Here is a 23,092-nt window from a genome sequence, read left to right as displayed (position 1 = left end):
CGAGGCTAAAACGCGAGATCAACTAACCGCCAACGTTGGTTGGTGACACAGAATGATTGCTGTCGTCACTACGGTTCATCGATGGGCTCGGCGGCCCATCCACAGTGACGTCGCCTCCCAGGTCGTCGTGTGGCCCGTCTTCCGAGAGCTCGGATGTTTCCCCGCACTCGAACATGGCCTGCCGTAACCACCGCTGGAACACCAACAGTACTACAACATCAGGGCACACTCCGAGAAAGAAAGGGGTACCGTATCTGACCGCATGTACCTAATGCCAACCCGTGTACAGTAGAACCTCGCTAATTCGATCTCGCTTAATCCAAAATCCCGGTTCATTTGAAGGATTGCTGCGGTCCCGTCTTCGCGCTTTGCAATCTGACCGCGTAGTTTGAAGATAACTTGCCCGTACCCCTTGCCCGTACCCCGCTTAATTCGTAAGCTTCCCACCGAACTACTTCATTTACCGTCGGCTTTCAACCCGCGCAACGACGACCTGCCATAAAAACCACGCGCTTGCTCCCTTGCTGACTTCCCTTTCCCAGTCGCCTATCATGCGCAGCAACCTCCTCGCTCCTCGCGCACCTTTGCCACCCAGCACCCCAGCTGTGCCCGTTACGGATTATGCGGACCGCATTTTTGGGTTGGTTGCTTTCGTTTCGTGATTTTGTTGAGATCCTTCCACTTCTTGTCTGTGAGCTGTCGAGTGAGCCCGTGGGTGAAGTACGAGATGCTGACGATGAAAGAAAAAGTGGCGATCATCGCAGCCGCGAGATCTGCAACGTGGTGTAAGCGAGGAGGGCTTCGTGTCTTTCAAATAGTGCGCCAGGACAGAAGACACAGAACAGACCTGTGCCTGTGCCGCAACTCTGGCGGGAGACTTCGTTCCTGAACACTGCTCGCACAAATGAACAGGGTGACAATCGCAGCAATGAACCTAAGCACGTGCAGTCGTTTTCGGAAGGTCTTTCTTAGTGCACCAACCGGGTGCAAGTTCAGAATCAGAATGTTGCTAGATCAGAATGCTGTATGCAACTTTGTATAAGCCAATGGCACATGCAGCGATATGATGAACTTCGTAGCCTATCATGAACGAACGGTGACGTGCGATGTCAATTTCCGGAAAGCAGCAGACGAAGATAAGTTCGTTCTTCGGCAAATAAATACGTATTTTCCTTAACGGTGTGCCCAGGTTTGCTTGATTCGATTTTTTTTTTAACAGTCAGACGACTTCGAATTAAGGAGTTTATACTGTATAATGCGAAGTGACATTTTCACTGTCCCACAGGAGAAAAGCTACTGCGACTAGTGCTATGCAGGATTGTTGCGGGAACACCTAAAACTGCAGCTGGATCGGAAGCAGAAGTGGATCGGATGTGAACACTTTCCAGATGAGTTAGTGATCAAAAACGTCATGCGTAATCACTAGCTGCTGCGCTGCTTACACGTTTTTTGCAATCTAGGAGATAGGCGGCTGTAACTGCTTCCCAATTTACTTCTTTTATTTATTTATTTTTTTGCTTAGAGTGCATGGCAATATGCAAATTACATTGTTTTCTGCTTTCTACAATAGACGTAAGAACTAGCCAGTGCTCAAGATTACATGTTCATGGCAACTGATCCAAGTCATGCCAGCCCTTATACTACGACAATGTGGCCAACAAGGTTCACCTTTTTTGCAGATCCACTGGAACCCTGCTGACATCCAGATGACTGTCCGAAGCTGTTACGACGGAGGTGGGCGGCCGATATTCCACCAGATGCATCCTTGGTGCATCGCACGAAGCACGGCGCCTCCGGCAACATTGGGAATGGCACTTCAGTGGCCTTACCCTGCAGCCAGCCTTGCATCAAGAACTGTCGCAGAAAGGGGCCACCATATCACATATACCTACTCATGCTACACGCTGGGACAACGTAAAAGCTACAGTGACAGAGGTATATCTCTGTTCACGGATAATGTAGTCGACCCGTTGAGGGAGAGATAGGGATAAGAGAAGATGGCAGACGAAATAGCTGATTCACATTTTGTTAACACATGCAAATGTACTCTAAGTACGTCACCTCTGATGAGTGCTGTCAGAACATGATCAGTGTACGAGCAACAGTGTGAAGCACGCACATACGCCATGTTTCGAGCCTGAAGTTTTCGGGAAATTTTTTTTTTTTTAATTTGGGGAGTAAAAATAGTGTAAATAAATATGTGCTCTATATTCATGCAAATTAGTGTGGGAAAATTTCCAGTACGCTAAATTCGGGGACAAATCGGGCTCAGTTACTCAAACTAATTGAACTGGTCCGGTACAAATGGTGATGTAACTGCATTTGTTGCCAAACAAGTTAGTATGCATTCCTACAGACATCTCAACGAGGGCAATTTGCCAGGTAAAAATGCCGGGTTTCACCCTAAAGAGGCAACCTTCAATTCGGGGTGCAAATTCGGGGAAGAATCAGGTTAAACCCTAAAACTTCAGGCTCTAACTACAGGGTTAGTCTAGCAAACGTTACACTTTTCGATCGTATCGTAAAAATAGAAGACGGGGCTTAGCCTACCCCAAACTTTGAAGACTGATAGCCATTTGTCTCAAGTTTTATTGCAATTTTTTGTAAGCACTATGGTCATGTAGAAAGAAAATTAAAAATCAAGCAAAAACTCGCCCCATGCATTTTCAATGGCCTATCTCACGCAAAAAAAACGTCATTTTTCCTTGTGTCCGCTTCACATTCATATCACCTCACACAGGCGCTGCCTACAACGATGTGACATGCCCATTCTGACCACGATTCTGACGTTATGCACTAATACTCCTCTTCTGTATGGTGGTGCCACCTGTGTGCAGTGAAATGAAAATGAGGCGCACACTAGAGAAAATGGCGGCTTTTGAGTGAGGTAGGTCATAATAACGTTTGCTAGACTAACCCTGTATGTAACCAAGTACCCGCCAAAGCCAATCACAGACGTCGTTAGATTTGTGGGCGGAGTTGCCCTGTGGGAGTTAGCTCTCAAAGGAAGGAATAGAAGCTCACTCTTTTTGATTTTGGCAGAGCAAAGCCCTTGGTCGTGACATTCGGTGAGGACGCCGGAGACCTGGGAGCAGGGGTCGTCGACGGTGGAGTTCCACAGTGGTGCAGTTCACCACTTTCTTCCATCAGCGCTTGTGGAGGCTGCAGCTGTCCGCATATTTCTTGTGACGACGCCAGTGTTAGGTGGGCTGCTGCTACCTCCTCGGGGGACAGCAACATTTCTAAGCTCCCACTACTCGTGCGTGTACGTCGCCTTGACATAATGTTAGATCCTCTTCTCCGCTTTCTACGTGGAACAAAGGGTGGCCATGCAACACAACTCCATATATTACCAGGAAAGATGAGTAAGGACCAAAATTTTCCATCAAAGTGTTCTACACACGTTCTACAGTTCTATAGTACAAGGGCAAAAGTTCCCTCACCCTTTCTTTGCTGCCCTTGTCTGTGGAGTGCTCGTAGTGACCTGCACAGCTTCTTCCATTTGGGTGGCGCTAGGGGTGACCGGTACCTCCACAACCTCTGGAACTGTGGTGGCCTCTACAGTCACGCTTTCCTCTACGTCAGCTTTTACTTCTTCTGGAGCCACCCACTCATTGCTTTGATCCTCTTCTATCCTTTCGTTCTGATGTGCAAAGTAAGGTCTCGTCACATCTTCGGCAGTATTTGAAAATATGGAAGCCCCATTTTCAAATTCCACTCGAATATCATTCACCCAGCTTTGAGTTTTATGGAACTGCAGTGTAGATCGTCTGGAACGAGCCCCCCCATGGAGGTACCCAGCGGTTGCCATTTGGTTGTGTGAAATATGTCAGCTAGAATGAATGGCCGAAAGGATAAGGACTTGGATAAGGATAAGATATTGGGGGGACCACCAGTCCCTTCTCCCTTCATGATAACTGGCACTTCTGTCTAGTGATCCTGGCCATCATTTACTGCTTCGACAGCTCCGTGTGTCTTTTGCTGATAATGACTGCTGATGATTGGGGGTTCTATGGCGCACAGCCAGCAAATGTCCTTTGCGTACATGAAACTAGATTTTATTGCTGCACCATAATAATTATGGCAAAAGACCTTTCTGTAGGCATCGCAGAAAAGTTCCTGTTTATACTGTACCTTGACCTCTGGGCAGTCGAACTGTTGTGATGGTGCGGGTATGACACTGCCCTTGTGATGTGCCATTCGCTCAAGTGCCTGCTGACGCCTCTTTTCTGTCCTTTCCATTTTCTCGAAGGCTCGCATGATAGCATCGATTTTACGTTCCTCCCGCGTCTGCACAATGCACGAAAGGCAGTTGGTAAAAGGGGAGCCTGCGGTTAGCACGCTTAATGGAACGGAAGTTTTACCATTTTTCTCCGTCGCTGCGAAGTAGGTCGACTGTCGGGCTCTTGATCTTCAGAAGTGCGGCCCTCTAGGATTGATAATGCATCTGGAGTTGGAGAAGTTGCTCCAGTGGGTGCCTCTTGCACCTAGGAAAAAAAAATACACTGATGAACAGTTCTGTAAACGTAGTTACTAACTTGAAATTCAAGGAGCCAAATTGCCATCACCGAATGCCTTACAAAACTAAGGTGTTTCTTCATCTAGTGCTTATTAATGGATACAGCTTCTAAAGTCCTTGTGCATGAAAAAAAAAATTTGAAAAACACATTTATGTCACTCAAATGGAACCCTATCTTTTTTTTTTTTTTTACAATAAACTGTGGTCACTCCCACAGAGAAACTTATTGTGCTGTACCTATGTGGAAGATTCATACACATGATCTTCACCCCCTTCTATGCTCCGGTGCTTAGAACAGATCAGTGTTTCTCACCTTACGCTGTGCTGGGGGGAACCAGTCATTGTGAAAGCGTGACTTCGAGAAACCTACTACTACTACAGAACGACAAGATGTCGATACCTGTTGGCTCCACACTTTGGCATATTAAAGCTGGCATTGAGTCACTGAATAGCTTCGCTATTGCATTCCTTTTCGCCGGCACTATGCAGACAGCCGTCTGGCAACATTGAGAGCTCCACTCTCCCATTGGACAAAATATGCAACTCGGCGGGATTTTGCTGACAAGCCCGTGGAACTGCACACTCTTTAAAGTGAACTTCACCGCATAGCACGCTCCCAGCCAACTATCATCCCTAGTGATATCGTTCTCGCACCTGATTTGTTAAAAACAAGAGGCGTACGCCTTTTTGTACCAACGGTGTACTGCATAAGCAGTACAAAAAAGGCACACGCCTCCCGTTTTCAACAAATCAGCACAGAGACCGATGTCATTCGAAACGGTGGTTGGCTAGGAGCGTGCCATGTGGTGAAGTTCCTTTTTAAGAGCACATTTTCTTTCGCCCAGGCAAAACGACCGGCTAACTTGCTGCGGCAAACTTATTTCACATCGCGAATTGCAGTGCAGTGACCGTAACAGCGCGTGCGATTTTGTTTAGAGGGCCTCGATCTATTATCGTCATGGAAGACGCAAAAGTGTGGTCGAATAAAGAAGAAAGAATGAATGTCTACAGACGGGATTCGTCATTAACATAGCAGACGGACCTAATGGAGCCAATATGGCGTCCCCACACAACGGCCCCTGGTGTAGAACTTGCAGATGTACATCAGTTGCAGTACTCTGAAGCTATTCAGTGACTCCAGGCTGGCATATCGAGGATGGCCGAGCGCAAGTCTTGGTATGCACTCGGGTTTCCCTCCCTGTAGCTTGACAGCATCATTATCATCATGATTAGCATCATTATCGTGAAACTTCAAGACAAGACTCGAAGAATCCTGGTTGAGAATCACTGCCTCGTACTATGTCAGGAGTGATGTGTTGGACGACACTTAAGGAAGACATACCTGGTGGTCTTGGTTATTTGTGACAGGCACCTGGTGGTTCATCTTGACAGGAGAGGGCAGGCCTCGTCCCACCCCACGTCCACCTTCTTCCTCTTCCTCCGTAGAATGCAGAGTGACCGAACTGCTGGAGCGGCGGCCTCGTCTTCGCCGTTCCCCCCTGAAGGTGGGCACACGTTACAATGCAAAAACGCCCGACCAAGGATCTGAAGCCCTTTGGGAACTTACACTGCAAAAGACTTCCTTCCTTTTGTGCCAATGTGGCAGTCATCCGAACCACACGCGCATGTCACGCTATGGATACTGAAAGGCAGACAAAGAAACATCCTTCAGGATCAAGTTGATAAGGATAGTCTGGATAGTGTATTGGCAGGGTAGCATTCCAGTTTTTACGACACTGGGCTGCTTTCATAACCATTTAGATGAGCTGCATTCATAAAGCTTACACGGTGCTCCGTCAACGTGACGACAATATCGGAAGAACAAATATTGGTTTTGCGGCTGTAGAACATTTTGGAGGAACCCCGTTAATATGGACCTTCCGTTCAGTGTTTGAATAGTGGGCAGCATCCATGTGATAATATTGAGCTGAACCTTTGGAAGTGCAAATCAGTGTTTACCATTCTCGGTAGTTGAAGTCAAAAGGAACGGTGATCTCCTCTTCTCTTCGAATATCTCTTAGAGACACCAGGAACAGGTGGAGAAGTCCATCTTGTATTATGTGCTGAACCTACACAATTACACGCTGGATCAGGGAAGCTGTCCCAGCGCTCTGCACTAAAGCGGCGGGGCAAGGACAAGGAAAACGTCCCCACCTCTGCATTGGGAGAACATGAGCGCCGAACGAAGCGAGCCTCGTTGCCGTACTCCCGCGCATCTACACACACGTGCTCTTCCTTGTTTGGCTTATAAAACAACACGTATGGGTATAACCTGCGAAAACAAAAGAAAAAGAAGAGGGTTATTATTAGAGCCTGAAGTTTTCGGGAAATATTTTTTTTCTAAATTCGGGAGGGATACAAATTGGGTAAATAAACGTGTGCACTAAATTCATGCGAATTCGGTTGAAAAAACTGCTGGTATGCTAAATTCGGGGAGAAATCGGACTCAGTTACTCAAACTAACTGTAGTGGTTTGGTACAAACAGTGATGCAACTGCATTTGCACCAAAAAAAGCAAGTTAATGTATTCCTACAGAAATCCCAGTGAGGGGAATTTGCCGGGTAAAAATCGGGTTTCACCCTAAAGGGTGAACCTTCAATTCTGGGTGCAAATTCGGGGAAGAATCGGGTAAAACTTAGGGTACCTAAACTTTAGAACCTTTTAGAACCTTTAGAACCTAAAACTTCAGGCTCTAGTTATTATCAATAGTAAATTATTAAGAGTTTAAATAATAAATTAAGAAATGTTAAGAATTGAATAAGAATTGATTTAATAAATAAATTAACTAATATTAATAAGTTATTAATATTTAATAAATATTAATAATAAAATAATGAGCTATGGGGACATCAACGGGTGAACATGACCACTCACCTCTTGTTGAAGACAGGATTCTGTTCGTGGAACTGCTGAGCAGACAGGAACTTCCCTCTGAACTCTATGATAGGCTGCTGCGCAGGAACAAAACAGGTGGCAACCAGCCGCCGTGTCCCGTCTGGTCCGTTCGCAACTCGCCACGGTTGAGACCCCGTCGGTCCCACTGCGGCCCCTGTCTCGCACACCTTGCGCACCAGTTCTTCCTGCGGGTTATATAATGTTGTCGGGAGAGTAAACAATGAAATGACACACAAAGTAGCTGCAGACGAACTCCGGTACGCCAAAGCCTGAGTTTGGGCAAAAAAGAAGAAGAACTGAGGACAGGGAAGTTCTTCTTCTTTGCCCAAACTGGCTTTTTCGCAGTACGGAGTCCCTCCACCAACTCGCTGCAATTACATTATCTTGTCCTTACATTTTTTTACATTTAATTACATTTTTTTATACATTTATTATACATACAATACAATACATTTAATTACATTATTTTATCTGCGGATGAAGCTCCACATTTTATTGCACACACAGTACAAAATCACTTACTACGACTGTGGACCCAAACCTTATGCCGTAACCTCATATTATACAGTATTCGGGAGTTTTGTGCATTTGGTTTTAAAAGCGCACACACGTAGAAGGACAGTCAATACCGTAGTTGAAGAGCACAAAAACAAAAGCACCGAAGACGATCGTACATTTATTATGGTACCAGCTTTCGTGCACGAGGCTGCATTTCCTCAGGTAGGAAAGTGCAGCCTTGTGCACGAAAGCTCGTACCATAATAAATCTACGATAGTCTTTCCGTGCTTTTTTTGTGCGTTGGTGTTGTAAAAACCGCTAAAAGCGGCTTCCGTAAATCCCGGTTTTCCGTAGTGGTCCAGTTGACAAGGATCATCGTATTGATCCAGGTGTTTCATGCAGGGAGGCAAAGTGCAGCCGACTATGATTTGGATTGCGCAGAAGGCTTCTGGTTCATTACAAGCAAGGATTCCATACTCTCATTGCTGGCTTCAGTTCAGGAAGCCATTCCCCGTTTTAAGCAACCCCGTGCACCAGTCAAGAGAACCTACGTGTTGACCATTGAGCTTGAGAGACCCTGCCATGAGCTGCACTTCAGGCGAGTACTGGTTGATGAGAGCAGCCTCGTAGCGTTCCTGGAGGAGCAGAACACTTTCACGCGGAGGACTGGACCATGCATCTCTCGCCACCTCTTCCTCCACCGCTCCTCCGCTCTTACATATTTCGGACTATTGGGAGAGAAAAAATCGAACAATCGCAGATGCGAGTCTCTTTCTCCACTATGTCCGAGGGCTTACTTTGACAGAAACTTCAGCCAGATTCAGGAACCTGTTCTTAGGCACTTTCACCTGAAAGACACGTCGACATGTAGTACTCACGATGACACCTCCACAGGCATTTAAATATACTCACAGTTCGAACTATCTTTTTTAACTTTGCCTTCTTCTTTTCTATACGTTCTTTCATGCCCTGCAGAAAACAACGGTAACATCGTGAGACACATACACCTCCGGGATCCGTACCGTACCTTGGACGAGCCAATCCTCTTGACGGGTAGCTGTTGAAGAACCTCCCCTTTCGACTCGGACTTGCGCCGTCGCCGCCGCATTTTGAGCCTCCCGCGGGGTCCTGCTTGGCTCCTTCCATCCCCCGACCCTCTGTGCTGCCTCGGTCCCCCCACATTCTCGTCGCCCCCTCCACCCCCGCTCTCATCTGACGTAGACTCTTGCCGTGGAAGAACACCTGACAGAGTAACTGAGTGAGGGCCCTCCACTGCACGCCTCAACAACAACAACAACAACAACACTACAATGATGCGGTCCCGTCGTGCAAGAGCGTGTATTTCACTTACGAGCCATCTCTTCTTTCTTGCGTGCCTGCAGTGCCCTCGCCCTGTGCCTGTCCACCCGTCGGGGATGGCACAGCTCACAAAGGTAGGTGTCCGGGATGCGGCTGCGATCGAGGCCCATGCAATCCACATGTTGCCACACACTGCAACCAAAAATAACTCAATTTCAAGATTAGCACAAAGATGCCAGGGCAGTACTTTCCACACAAACACAATACAACAACAAAACACAAGAAGGACCAAGGCAAGCTTAAATGTAACAACCCTACGCTAAGCCCAAGAAGGATTAGCCCACCATAATGTGATTTTGCAATGCTGCGCAGCAGCTTATTGCATGTTGCCGAGTGTGAGCCTACTGTGTGTTCTGGTCAACCCTCAAAGACCAGGTCACCATGTGACAGCACAGTGCGGGTGCAGTTTTGTATGGCTACGATGAACTTGTGAACCACGGTGTGATGATACAATGTTGAATGTACTCTTGCGCGTTCTGTCTGCAGTGTCCTGCTCTCGGTGCAGTGTGATGTCGAGCACAAAACGTTGATAAGAGAAGAAAGTCTATACACTATGGGGAGTACCACATAGTCTGCTACACTGGGCCCCTTCCTAACAGGCTGCTAGAAGTATTTGTAAAGAACTAAATCGACTTACGAGCAGCGGTCACAGCAGATCATATATTCGTCGTCGTGATTAAACCCACTGCAATGCAGAAAGGAAAAAAACGTTTTAATCCTGTTGGCGCTAGCAAAATAAAGCAGCAAGTGCATTTATCGAGGATCATGTAAGCCAGCTACAGGGGTTTTGCTATACAGACCAGATGCATCTCGTGATGCTGTCCTCTTGCGTGTCTTGTAGTCCTCTGCCACAGAGACTATTGTTGCCACAGTCCACCTCCTCGTCTTGCCGGCTGTTTCCGTTGGAAGGCAGAGAGGAGGGGCAGCTGCTGCCCCCCTCTTCCTCAGAACACACCACCACGCCGTTGATGTGAGCCACTTGTGAAGGTGGTGTCCTGAACGGTTGTGGGGGAGGACTTTGAGGTGGTGTAGGGGGCGGAGGGGCACCGTAGTTGTGATCCTAACGGGTGGAAATTAGTACATTAGGCGTTTGCGTATGCGTAACTCGACTGCGAGGTCACTCTTTTTCCTTCGACTCTCTACGATTTCCCTGATGAAGAGTCAAATGGTTCATCAACCTCCAAACAGTCTGATAATGAACTTTCTGAACCTACTGAACATAGCTATGCAAGACCTGCAACGAAACTCCTTCTGTGTTCCCAAGGGAGCAGTTGTAAGTGTGGGCAAAACGCAAATTTTCGCTCCCCCTCGGTAAAACTCGGGAATACATGCCTGTGACTATCGAGCAGAAACAGAGATACCAGGGAAAGCATGAAGTCTAATTTTATGCATTTGAGCTTTCAACACTGAAATCTCAAGAAAAACGACCTCACCTGATACGGTAGCCCAAAGCAGTTGGCATAGCCATGGTGGTGATGCGAAGCGCCGTGGTGGGAGCGGTGCTCCCGAGACGGGGTGGACCGTGCCGGGGAGGCCGTGACTGCTGGCGAACTGGGCAGTGGTGCCAAGGGTTCTTCTTCCACAGATACAAGGGCCTCCACCCTATTGTGTTCAAAGAAAGTGTTGCATCACACTGGGCGATGTAACTTTCGAACGAGTCATGAGGGAACGTGGGAAAATCTCACCCGAGACACAGGCCAGCATCAGTGCGCGCCTCGACCACAAAAGCTGGCAGTGGCGGAGCTGCCAGCGTCGAGCCAGCATCAGTTGCTTCAAGCTGTTGCTGCTGTAGGACCAGGCTCATGCTGTCGCCAGAGAAAGGCAGGGCCTCAGCCAGCGTGGGGAGCTGCCTCTGCGCGGGCGGCGCCACCGCACGGGCGCCTCCCATCCCCACAGGCCAAGGGTGCCGGGGCGCACCACGTGCCCCCCTCCATTGGGCATCAATCTGCGCAAAACATTCTGCTGTCTTATGCATTCAAGCGCTCCTGTAGCTCGGTGCAGGTACAGGTCAATAAAGAAAAAGACAGACTCTACTCACACAAAAAGTCTATATAAAGCAACGCTTTGCAAGTTACATATATCAAGCTTATAAATGTAAGCATATGGAGGCATCAACGAAAAGTAATGACATTCGTGGATGCAGACATGTTCATATTCACAAAGACAAGCACAATCGTAGGGGGCGGCACCTTTCTCAAGTAGCACATCAGTAGCCCAGGCCACCAAAAGGGGCAGACAAGCGTAGCTAGCACCGTTCAACTCTCAGTTGCATGTTACGATTAAAGACCGAACGCAAGCCAAATCTAAGAAAGTGCTGTCTCATACGCTTTGCTATGATGTTCAGGGTCGCTGTGCAAGGTATTTCAATTAAATTCGCAATCATCTGTTTATAGCCTGCAGTTTTGCTCTCATGATGTCACTTGAAAGAACTGATGTTCTGAGGCTCGAACAACACAGAAGGGACAAATACATACAAATCCTCAATTTGCCTAAGAAATTTACGATGAAAGATGAAAGTCACTGAAAAGGTTAGCCAGCTGTAGGACTCGAACCCGAACCTTGAACAGTTGCCGCCTGCGTCAATCCCATCGTATGAATGTGTGTATGAGTGAGCAAAAATGTAAGAGTGAAAGAAGGATGAGTGGGAGAGAGTGGTTGGTTTGTCTCTCCAGATGACGCACCCTGGAAGTCGCTGAGGAGGCGTGTTAGCTTTGCTCAATTGGTAGAGGCCTGGACCGGTAATCCAGAAGATGTGGGTTCGAGTCCTACAGCTGGCTAACCTTCTCAGTGACTTTCATCTTTCATCATGATGTCACTGTCCGCAGCTTCTGTTTTTTTTATGTGCAAAAGGTCCAAGCCGCTAATTCGAGACAAAGCTTCTTCATTACGTTCTGTCATAGCTCAAATCAGTCCTGAACCATGGTTTATCTTTTCTATGTTCTATCTATCTATGTCCTGACGTCTGCTATGGTGCATTTAACTTGTGCTTACTTCACCGTAGAACTGAAACCAGATGCGAGCGCAGGGCTCATTTTTCTTATTTATCTAAAAAGCACGAGACTCTGCTGGATGAAATTTTGCATGTGGCATCAACACGTAACTTACAATCGAATAAAGGCCTAATTTCAAGATCAAACAACAGCTACAGATTGAATTATGTCAAAGTCCTTCTGCGCTTTTAACGGCCTCAGCTGCCACTAAGAGACTTGAGAAAAGTGCTGGCCATTAAAATGGGCCTTTTTCACAACTGCTTATGCACATGCACTGTGGAGCCAATAACCTTGGATGCGCCGGACAAGGTTATTTCAGTGTTCAATAGATGGCGCTGGATGGGGACGACAAGAGTGGGGAGCAGTGGGGACAATGCACGAACTCGTCGGCCCCTCTCCAAGAGGCGTTTTGTCCTTTATGCTACCTACGTGGGTTTGTTTTGGTGCATGCCAAGGGTGGTTCGCTGGGGAGCCACTAGGATACAATGCGAATGTGAAACAGGTCTGTTGTGCCCGCCTGTTTGAGTGCAAGTGGCTGGCAAAAAAGTCTGACATTTTGATTACGATGTGCAGCTGAGTGAGGCTGGTGTGTTGATGAAATGATTGCTAGCATGATTTAAAGGGGCACAAAACAGGTTGATGAACATTTTCCAATTATTATGCTCAATGAAAGAACGTAGCTCACGATATCCAAATATGGAATTCTTTTACTTCTAGAGAGCGTCTTTATCACAGAACAATGACATTCAAAGAGCATAATCCGCGTGAGTCTCCCCTTATCCTTGGAACCGGATCACGTCACCATATTCCGACATACAGCAACACCGAATTCTAGGCACTGGAGGTGGGGGAGATTTCACTCTCCTAGCCAACGACGGACCCCACTGACACAAGCTGCAGTTCGCCAGGGAACCGGTTGCGGGAACATCGCGGTGACCTCACGGTGCAACACAGCACTGAAAACATAGTGCACACGTGAAATAGAATATTGAGTGGTTTTGGTACGGTTTGGACTGGCTATCTTGGATTTCACAAGTGGGAACATGTTTAGAATTGACCTCGCTTCTCGATATTACAACAAAATTAATATATAAGCATCCCACATTCTAAATGGATCATGGTGCACGACGTCAAAATGACGTGTCGCTATTGTCGCCAGGACATTGCAGGGCATTGCATGAGGACGAAAGAGTGCAGTGAATATTCAGTCGGTTACTTTTTTGCGACAAAATTTTTTTAAAACGTTCAGCGTCGGCAACGTATCGCAATGCTTTAAAAAAAAAAAACTGCGCCTCGTATACCTGTTTATTGCCCCTTTAATGAAAATATCTCTGACTGCTGGTCAGTGGGTGTGACCGTGGTTTTCGGGCGAGACCTTGTTAGCCCCAAGCTTCGAGCGTAGTTCGACTCTACCAAATTGGTGGCGCTGTCAAACACTATGATGTCATTCGTTTACGAACAGGGAGAGGTCGATTCGGAGCAGACAGCTCTGGTGATGACCATTTGTACAGGAGAGCATGAAGGAGGTTACAGAACGCACTGACCCATTTTCCAGTGCACGTAAATTTGCATATGAAATGCAAATGTTTGTTGTAAGAAATGCCATAGCATTCAGATGTGTTTAGCAAAATTAAATATACAAATTAAATGTAGTTATGTGCTATGAGATTTACACCTTTCAGCATTATCAATGAAATACCAATTCTTCACTATATTTAGAAACTGAAGCAGACAGTGAGTTCAGCTCAGCTAACTCTACAGATTAGCTACGTCAGATTGACGATGCGTTCTCATGAGTAAGGTGGGTATGGACCTTAGTTGGGGATGGACAAGTTAAGGTTGCACAAGTAGTGCATGCTCCGTGCCAAGTTATTCCAGAGGACTTGTGTGTCAATTACTCACATCAGATCTGCACAGCATTCTTGCTATTTTCATTGGGCCCCTTATGAATGTAGCAACTTTCACAAGGCTGATGTTTAATACTGTTAATGATGATGTGTTTAATGATGTTATGTCAGTCAAGAAAATTGTCACAGCTGAATCAGATCATTTGTCAGTGCATCGTAACCCCATGAAAAGCAGTTTACTATCAGGACAAAGATGCAACAGTCCTTGGAGAGTTTGAATGAAAAAAATAATAATGATAAAAGCCTAGAAAGAACAGTAATGAGTAGTGTGTAAGTTACTTTAATATCAAAGCTAACAGCAGACGACATTCAACAAAGAACGGAACGGAGCCGTACGCGACACTTCGAACAAAAACAAACATAGATTACGTAGCAACCGCTGAGATACTACTTTTTATTACAACAATTGATTGTTTCCGCAACAATGTGTCAAACCAATCGTCGTGTGGGACGTCAAAAGTGGAGCACTTCACCAGTCTCTAGAGCGAAATTCTTCGGCTCTTCACGACACTGGATAAGGTTTCACTTCTCCGAGGAAAGGTGGAACGAAATCACCATGCGAAAATGGCGACACTGGCTTTCAGAGTTCTCCGAATCCGAAGCACGGTACGGATTCGGACGCTCGCGCCTCTGCTGTCGTCGGTGAGAAACAAAGGCCTGTCTGTCAAGAGAAAATCTGCTCGCCCACCGGCCTACAAAAGAGAGCCGCGGCTAACAAAACACTTTTTTCTTTCCATACATGAAAAAAAAATACACCCTGCTTAGCAGTAGGACTTGTCCTCCCTCCCTCCATACCGCAGACCCTTTCTCTTTCGTAAAAGCTCATCGGAGCAGACGACGCGCTGGGCACCCTGGGATATTATGCGGGAAGGATCGCGTTGGAACACGCTTTGGAGACCAGCCAAATGCATCAACACTCCAACCGGAGGGGGAAGGAAGTCCGGAGTAAAAACGAACCAAAGAAAAGCGCGAAGGCTCCAGCGAGCACCTACTTTTTCTGTATATTTGTTACTCTCTCCCCCCATATAATGCCTCCTCTCCGATTCCTGGGAGAAAACAGACCGCCCGCCCGCTCGCCCTTCCCCGCACAGGAATGGTGCTAGCTGGTGGCGCCTGTCCGAGTAACATGTCCGTGCATACCAGAACAGCACACTAAACACGCAATCGTCTGTTTAATTGACAGCTTCTCGCGTACTATAGCGAACAATTTATTTCTTTTTCCTGGACGAAAAAAAAAAAAAAGAAAGAAAACACTGGGCGCGAGAGCTGCCGCCCGTGGCAACAGTGAGAAAGGTGAAGGTAGCGACATCTGCGCAGGTTTGTTTACATTTTCACGAATCAGGTGAAGAGCCATTAAAACGTTATCTCTACGACTCAGTTTCGTCGAGATCAAAACATTTTTGGCACATCAGCTGCGGCGCTGCTTTGGTTTCACAGCGAGCCTGCATAAACAAAGTCCAACCAGAAGAGCTATCACGGGCTGCTGCGACTATCGGCTGAACTGCATTACTGACACAACTGCACAATTTCAATTTCCAGCTACCATCAATATCGTATGTCATCAATTATTCATCATAGGTATTAGTTCACAATTTTTTGTTTTAAAAAATGACGCAAACATTTCGCGTCAGCTACACTTTGACTCGGAAACTGCTTCACCAGCTAGGCCATCATAACGCTGTCAGTCTAGAGCCCAGGGGAAAGTTCTTTTCGGCTGTTACAAACGAAATGGGTCATAAATAGGCGGGTCTTCTCGATGTAAGGTGTCTGAAAGCGAAAGCTGTCAGGATAAATTTATTCAAGCCAACTTGTATACCGTAGGCCTACCGGGCTTATAATTGCACAAATCAACACTGGAACATTACCAAACAGTAGGGACTATTCCTAGAAGGCCTTTAGTTGCAGCCATAACTGTTCCTTCACCATCAATATGCAGAAATGGGCTGATATCGAGTCGCTAATAGCGGTCAGTGATAGGCCTAACTCACGTAGAGAAGTACGGCAGCTTCTACGAAATGACATTTTCGGATGCAAAACACCAAACCTGTTAATTGCATTGGTGGATTCGTGTATCTTGGCATGTAAACTGGCTTGATACAGCATCAAAAATGATATCGCAGTGTATTCACCCGAAATAACAACCCTCTTGCGTCGAGACTGGTAGCCAATTATGTCTCCGTTCATTCCTCAGCAAGTCCATTCGAACACCTGTGTTAACTCATTCAGGACGACGCAGTTTTCAAGGCTTTAATATTCGAATGACTGACAGCGCTCAATATACTGGCGATTCGCGCACAGGAGCCCGAATTGCCAGTGTTATTCTCGCTGATGAGTTGCTCAAGGATACTTACTTGGAAGTAACCACAGGCGTTGGGTTCCACGTTATATTACAGCAATCACATAACATCCACGGGAAAAACGACGCTGAGAAACCTCCTCTTGCAGTGTCACATCGATAGTAAACAGTTGCTAAGAGTAAGAGTAACACAGAAGAGCAGAACTTCCAACTCAGAGCATCCTATGGTTATAGTTGAAAAAGGAACAAACCAGTTCTAAAGGGTCATTCTCCGGACTGAAATTCTAGGTGACATCCTTGTCCCTGTATTTGCAGAAAATGTGAAAACTGCAGTCCTCATACAGACACATTCAAATCTTCGTACTACACAAATGGCGGCCATTCAGTGTTTGACAACGCGGGGGTTTCTTATCTGCTGGCAGGGGTTCTAGCGCCTTATACCTTGATCAGTCGTTATCCTTACATCAACATCTGTTTTGTTATTTTTATTTGTCGTTATTGACTGGCATGTTGACTGGGCTGTGTTGTGTAACCATCAAGTATCGCTTGTTCGTGTACTCGTTATGTAAGGCAGAACAGCACAAATGAACACTGTTTTCAAATGACGTAATTGTTTGTGTTGCATGACGATATATTGGATGATTGAGCGCAAAAAGAAAGCGCACCTCACACGCAGAACACTAGACGTACTGCTGTGCATTCCGTGCGGTTTTTGAAGCAGACGCAGGATACGGATATTTTGCCAGCCAAAAAGAACTTCTCGTTTCTGTTTCGGACTAAAGCGTTCTGTGTGTAGGCGGCCTGCGTAAACAGCACTGAAACCGAAACTCATGAGCTTCTTTTAAATATCGCAAGGAAAGAAAAGACAGAGAAGCCTCCACAAAAACTTTGGTGTCCAACTTTAGTGCTCCCCGTAATCTTACGGCGCAACTGGCATCCGTGCAACAAAAATAGATGCCGACTGAAATGAAGGGAGGGTAAAGATCGAGAGGATAAGGGTTTTGTTTATCTGCCCAGAAAGTAAGATGGTGCTATGTCTTGCAAACATGCTTACAAGTTGAAGTGGATTACAGGCGTGATAGTTCTGATATATATATCTTTTACGTGTTACACAAGTTACTTACTTCTTTCTCGGGACCACTCTAAACAAGCAGACCACAGAAGCACGAACAAAGTAGAGAATCTACGCGGTAAGTAATAAGCGGGTCGTCAACAAAACTTTGTTCACGATGGAAAGGTGCTAGACACTTTTGTGGCTGTCAGTCAAATTACTTTTACTGACTCGGTTGTGCAGCTGAAGACGAGTGGAATCCATGGGGCGAAGAACTACACCGATCGGCCGCATTAAGAAGCGCGGCAAAGTACCAGAGGAACACGTCAGTTGTAGACAGTTCGCGTACTGTGGAAATATGGGGCAAAGCAGCGATAGGTAATGCATCGCTTCCTTCCTCGTTTTGTTTTCCCTGCACGCTTACAGTCATTAACATTTTTTTAATGTCATGAATAAGGTCTTTTTTCCTTCAGGCCTTTATACCTGGCAGCACATATTCAACGGGCAGCTTTTGCCAAAAGCAGGAGGTGCGTGGAGTTATGGGTATCAAAGAGTTGGCGACATCAAGTTCAAGTAAGGCCACTGGTGGAAAATATGTCATTCATCTTCACGCTTTGTTATGTTGTGTGTGTGTGTGTGTGCATGCTAATCTTTTCCTCCAACATAGGTTTCGAACGGGTCCAGGCATCGCCCCGTCCACAGTCCCTTCAGATGTGACACATGTGCTCTTAGTCCTCAACGGACGCACACCAGAGAAGATCAAGGCAGCTAAAGTCTGGCTGAATTCTCTTCCTTCTTTCTCAAAACTGCAAAAAGCAGCTGCAATTGTTCTGGGAGACGAAGACTGCAGTGGAAACATGTGGCTGCTGCCCTATGTCGCATCACGTGGTGGATTGCTCTCGGCGGTGTTTCTCGTTTATGATACTGCCTTAGTGGACGGGAAAGAGTTCTTCCAGTGGCCACTAGGTGTTGCCACGTATGTGACTTCTGTTGTTCCTTTTCCTTACTGCTCTTATGCTCCTTTCGAATTCAAGTATCAAAAAAAGGCCTGAAGAACGAAGCATTATTTGAACGTGGCATGCTGTATCCAGATCATCATGCAGGCTGCAATCTTTTTTCGTGAAAAAACGTTCCAAAAGTCGGGTGAAGACATACTGTGAAAGTTTCCTTTTACTCCAACTCAACACAACAATGAAACAAAACAAAACAAAACAAAACATGGACGTTTCATCACATATACATAGGGCCTGACTTTTTAGGGTTAAACCCGTATCCGCCCGATATTTACCCCCCGAACGAAATCTGTAAAATTCGGGTTTAACCCGAATCTACCCGAAAACATCCGGGTTGCGTGGCACACTCATAAGCGTGCATTAAAATAAAGTTTGATAACATTGCTAAACATTAGTTCCATGTTAAGACAAATTTTTATTTTAAAAAAAAATCACCCGAATACACCCGAATTCCTGACGACAGAATATGCCGTAACGGGATTTAACCTGAATACACCCGAATTTTCAAATGAAAAATATCACCCGATATTTACCCCCCGAATTTGGCCAAAAATAAAACCCGAAAAAGTCAGGCCCTACATATACATAGGGAGTGACTTTGTGGGCTTAAACCCGATTCGGCCTGGTTATTCCCCCCCCCCCCCCCCCCGAACTGACCTCCTACCAATTCGGGTTAAACCCTATTTCTCCCCGAATTCCAGTCACTATGAAATGCTCAAGTGACGTTTCCAGTGAAGACAAACAAAAGTCGCCACCTGTAACACATGTAAGAATGGGTCACTTACGTTCCAAGAAATACATCCATATGTGTGAGCACCGTCTATGCCTTCAGGGATTAGCGCTGGTAGGTCACTCACAGACAAAAAAAAGAAAAAAAGATGAAGAAAGGACTTAATAGACAAGAGGAGAAACAAAAACACCCGATTACACCTGAAGGGACAATTATCGCCCGATTTCTCCCCGAATTACAGATTTAAAAATAGCACCCCCCCCCCCCAATCCGAGAAAGGCATTTAGCCCGAAAAAGTCACTCTCCATACAGGGTGTCCCACCGAAAAAGGACCAGGGGCTAAAAAAAAAACTGAGTGCTGGACACAAATAGAACCAACTGTACGTGTTTGGCAGTTGTGTGGTCTATCCAAAAATATTTTTTTCAGCGCCCCTTGTTAATTAGTGGTAATTAATTTTCTAACTTTTTAATTATAAAAGCTACAGAAACCAGGATGCAAGAGGCGATAGTGTGCTCTTTCATCGTCTCCTTTTGGGGGTGAAGGAAAGACGCGTCTCTAGAGATGCGCAATGAACAAAAATAAAGAAAAAAATTGTGTTCCTTCACAAATTTTTTGCGAAAGATCTATCGAATGGATTTTTGTTCTGAAAACGGCTTTGGTGTCAGGCGACCGAGAGATCAGATGTTATCATTGGAATAACTTCATAGCTTTTATAATTAAAAAGTTAGAAAATTAATTACCGCTAATTTATGTCACCATGTATTTGTTATAACATGTATTCTTCTTTCAATGTTTTATTATCGTTGTATTGCTGCCTCACCTACTCACCCATGTAATGCCCTTTTAGGGCCTTTGGGTTATGAATAAATGAAATGAAATGAAATGAATGAAATAATTAATTAACAAGCGGCGATGAAAAAATATTTTTGGATAGACCACACAACTGCCAAACACGTACAGTTGGTTCCATTTGTGTCCAGCACTCCGTTTTTTCTTTAGCCCCTGGTCCTTTTTCGGTGGGACACCCTGTATATATGGGTGGCATCATCAGTGATGGAAGCATAATCTGATGATGCCTCCCATATACAATAGGTGCCGAAACATCTATATGTTTTGAATTAAAACAATTCAAGACCTTTAAAGAAATGTCACGCAGGTGATATCATAGGAAGCTATCGCAAAGTAGTGTCATTCCTGCACAAAGTCGTGGAGACCACTCTTGCAGCTGAGCTGTGAGGATATGTTCTTTTTCTTTTTTTTTCTAAGCCACAATAAAGATAATGGGCTATTTATGTGCACTTCACGTACAATGATAAGAAGTGCAGCCTCCGTGCCAGAGCTTTGTGAGCTTGAGCAAGCTTCGAGCTACGTCTAATCTTCAAGTTTTACCATGGATAGCCTGGTCTTCTTTCACCTTTGTTTGCAGGCCCTGATGTATACTTCCCTGCAAGATATGGGAACAGTGATAATATTGGACTTTCTATCTGCAGTTAATTGCAGCCACTAGCTCGTTCATGGTAAACAGATTGACTCTTTTCTGCAGGTATCGCGGTTTCCCAAAGGCAAGTGCGAGCACCGTGGATATTACTTCCAAGCGGCCGTACTTGTGCAATTTCCTGGGTACTGTATACAAGGGATCATCGAGGGAGGAACTCGTGAGCGTACTTCGTTCAGACAACATTGGCAAGCAGTGTTTTGTCAAACACAGGAATGAGTAAGGCATTTCCTTTCTGCCACTCCCTAATTCAGACAGTCAATGCTCGATTTGTGTGCCCCCGATTTAGCAGTTTCCGTGCTTTATGAATATTTACAAGACATCTCCCCATGTTTATGAGCCCCCAATTTCTGAACGATGAACGCATTTATCAACGGGATAAGTACCAGGTGTACAGTTCAGTAGCGGGTCGTTAGAGGCCAACTAAGGTCCTACTGTCAAAGGGCAAAAGAAGAAAAAAAAGTGATTCACTTATTTGCCCCAAAGTGTGAACCATCTTTCCAAGTCACAAAGGAGCTGTAACTTTAGCAGGGGCAGCGCAACGTCCCGAATTCAGGGGGACCCCAGATTCCAACCGGCGCCTCCTTCCATCCCCCACCACCACCAATTCGTGCCCGGGCCCCAAAAAGGCAAAGGAAAAGGGTTTATGGCATTTTATTCGCACGCGGCACCTGAGATAACACCTTGGCGCCTCACCTCCGTGGGAATTTTGTGTCCCCTTCGCAAATTCAGGGGGTCTATAGTAACCCCCCTTCCCCACCCCTCTTCCGCCGCCCCCGCACTTTATTAGTGACAGATTTCGAAACGGATGCATGTCGAGGGTGAAATACAATACTTCGAGGACGGGAACAAGGAGTCTAGCGTTCGATTACTGCGTCTTTCCTGAGCAACAGCGACACGGGCAAAATGATGGTGCAGAGCGCTGTCACAAAGCATTTTCAAACACTAACCGTGATCTCACGTCAGAGTGCAGAGTATCCAAGGTCACGCTGAAGACTGGGAAGTGGTGGGTTCGAATCCTACCACCAGCTGCGCTGTCTAAGGTTTTCCCTGGGTTTTCCCAGAGACTTTCGAGACGAACGTTGGCACAGTTCCCCTCGAAGGTGGCCCAGGACGCATACTAACCCCCTGTCCCCCACTCCTTCCTGCTGTCCTCGCTTCCTTTGTGCACATCTGTATGCCGCTCATTGCCACAGTTGCTTCACAGCGCTAACATCAAATTAAAAAAAATATGTACAGCTAGGTGTTGCCAAACCTTTATTTATTAACGATTTTTTGAGAAACATTAACTATTCATAAATCGAGCATTGACTTTGTAGCACCGTCCTAGCGTTAGGCCATGCACAACTTCATACATCTGCAATGTACCAACATCTACACCAAGCACTTTTATGCAACATTATCATTTTTGCAGTTGACGCATGACGACCGAATTTTTTAAGTCATGGGCTGCAAGCTCTTCCTTTCTTTCGTAAGTACGAAAGAACCAAAAACGTTCTCGGAAATGTTTCAGGTGGCAGCCACTCGAAACGAGGGAATCCCTGGAAATGTACACGCTCGCCTTGGAACACAGCGACCTCACGTTAAACCCCGTGGGAAAAAACCCGGAGTGCTATCGCATCTACGAAGCTGCCTCCTACGGTTCTGTCCCGGTGGTTGAAGACAGACTCGTCTCGTCCCAGTGTGCAACGGCGGAGGATGGCGGACCGTTGAGGCTTCTCAAGAAGTACGGTGCTCCATTCGTGTACGTTCGGAATTGGACGGTGGAGCTGCCGCGTGTCCTAGAAAGGGAGAGGAGGCTATCCGTGCAAGAGAAAGTGAAACGCCGGAGGAACTTGATTGCCTGGTATGAAGGCTTCAAGCGAAGCATGAAAGAAGAACTAGTTAAAGTGATACAGTGGAAGTTTTTTGACAAAGCTTTGTGATAACAGAGCTTACATCAAGGTGGCTGCATATTGACAGTGGTGCACAATCAAAACTTTCTTATTCGAATTGCTCAAAGCAGGGATTATCATTTTTAGACCAAGCGTGGTCTTTCCTTTTATCGTGTGTGTATTCTGGTGAAACAGTGAGCGAAGGCACACACCAGCAACCACAGAAGAGAAGCTGATGCTCGGAAGTAGCAAAGTCGTGTTATTGAAAACACATGCATGCATTTGTTTTTATATGAACATGTGCTTTCTCTGATGTGGTGGTACTATTTTTCCAAGAGCAATATCTCATACAAAAAGGTCAAAACACGAACAGCAGAGATGGCCTGAGAAGACTTAAGAATGAAAAGAATGGCATGATGCAAAGTGTCTGTCAGAAAGAGTAAGAACAGCATTTCTTTCTTTT

General features: G+C 46.0%; 2 protein-coding genes across 5 annotated transcripts in view; one reads left to right on the top strand and one right to left on the bottom strand.

The window, feature by feature from the left end:
- Positions 1 to 16,860, bottom strand: part of LOC135399148 (inactive histone-lysine N-methyltransferase 2E-like) — a 25,494-nt gene extending 8,634 nt beyond the window's left edge. For 2 of the 3 annotated variants that reach the window (XM_064630884.1, XM_064630886.1), the window contains exons 1-21: positions 16,521 to 16,860; positions 10,958 to 11,217; positions 10,706 to 10,874; positions 10,073 to 10,332; positions 9,910 to 9,957; positions 9,265 to 9,404; positions 8,941 to 9,155; positions 8,826 to 8,882; positions 8,711 to 8,761; positions 8,465 to 8,641; positions 7,395 to 7,600; positions 6,674 to 6,791; positions 6,479 to 6,588; positions 6,087 to 6,161; positions 5,862 to 6,018; positions 4,365 to 4,487; positions 4,135 to 4,290; positions 3,444 to 3,643; positions 3,025 to 3,307; positions 1,669 to 1,854; positions 28 to 193 (exon numbers count right to left, since the gene is read on the bottom strand). In XM_064630884.1, coding sequence (XP_064486954.1) covers positions 28 to 193; positions 1,669 to 1,854; positions 3,025 to 3,307; positions 3,444 to 3,643; positions 4,135 to 4,290; positions 4,365 to 4,487; positions 5,862 to 6,018; positions 6,087 to 6,161; positions 6,479 to 6,588; positions 6,674 to 6,791; positions 7,395 to 7,600; positions 8,465 to 8,641; positions 8,711 to 8,761; positions 8,826 to 8,882; positions 8,941 to 9,155; positions 9,265 to 9,404; positions 9,910 to 9,957; positions 10,073 to 10,332; positions 10,706 to 10,874; positions 10,958 to 11,160 — 3,100 coding nt within the window. In that variant the 5' untranslated portion in view covers positions 11,161 to 11,217; positions 16,521 to 16,860. The remainder of the gene's footprint in view (positions 1 to 27; positions 194 to 1,668; positions 1,855 to 3,024; positions 3,308 to 3,443; positions 3,644 to 4,134; positions 4,291 to 4,364; positions 4,488 to 5,861; positions 6,019 to 6,086; positions 6,162 to 6,478; positions 6,589 to 6,673; positions 6,792 to 7,394; positions 7,601 to 8,464; positions 8,642 to 8,710; positions 8,762 to 8,825; positions 8,883 to 8,940; positions 9,156 to 9,264; positions 9,405 to 9,909; positions 9,958 to 10,072; positions 10,333 to 10,705; positions 10,875 to 10,957; positions 11,218 to 16,520) is intronic. The other variant, XM_064630885.1, reaches the window with a different exon arrangement.
- LOC135399150 (ribitol-5-phosphate xylosyltransferase 1-like) lies at positions 16,378 to 23,092 on the top strand. 2 transcript variants are annotated; one of them, XM_064630891.1, is made up of 7 exons: positions 16,378 to 17,030; positions 17,620 to 17,655; positions 17,760 to 17,894; positions 17,990 to 18,089; positions 18,184 to 18,492; positions 20,804 to 20,974; positions 22,269 to 23,092. In XM_064630891.1, exons 1-7 carry the CDS (start codon positions 16,973 to 16,975, stop codon positions 22,678 to 22,680), a joined length of 1,221 nt encoding a protein of 406 aa, XP_064486961.1. In that variant the 5' UTR covers positions 16,378 to 16,972; the 3' UTR covers positions 22,681 to 23,092. The 2 variants fall into 2 exon arrangements, with proteins under 2 accessions (XP_064486961.1, XP_064486960.1); XM_064630890.1 differs by lacking the exon at positions 16,378 to 17,030 and having other exon boundaries at positions 17,073 to 17,655.

This window comes from Ornithodoros turicata, chromosome 6 (genome assembly GCF_037126465.1).
Source record: "Ornithodoros turicata isolate Travis chromosome 6, ASM3712646v1, whole genome shotgun sequence".
Classification (NCBI taxonomy): Eukaryota; Metazoa; Arthropoda; class Arachnida; order Ixodida; family Argasidae; genus Ornithodoros; species Ornithodoros turicata.
Note: the sequence above shows the minus strand (reverse complement) of the source record. Positions and strands in the feature narration are given on the sequence as shown.

What these genes read in the sequence shown, in the direction of transcription:
- LOC135399150 (XM_064630890.1), top strand. Translation starts at nt 17,499, where the DNA reads ATGTCTTGCAAACATGCTTACAAGTTGAAGTGGATTACAGGCGTGATA. An exon ending in CAAAGTAGAGAATCTACGCG is followed by an intron (nt 17,656 to 17,759) that starts GTAAGTAATAAG and finishes TCGGTTGTGCAG; the next exon opens with CTGAAGACGAGTGGAATCCA. An exon ending in ATGGGGCAAAGCAGCGATAG is followed by an intron (nt 17,895 to 17,989) that starts GTAATGCATCGC and finishes TTTTTCCTTCAG; the next exon opens with GCCTTTATACCTGGCAGCAC.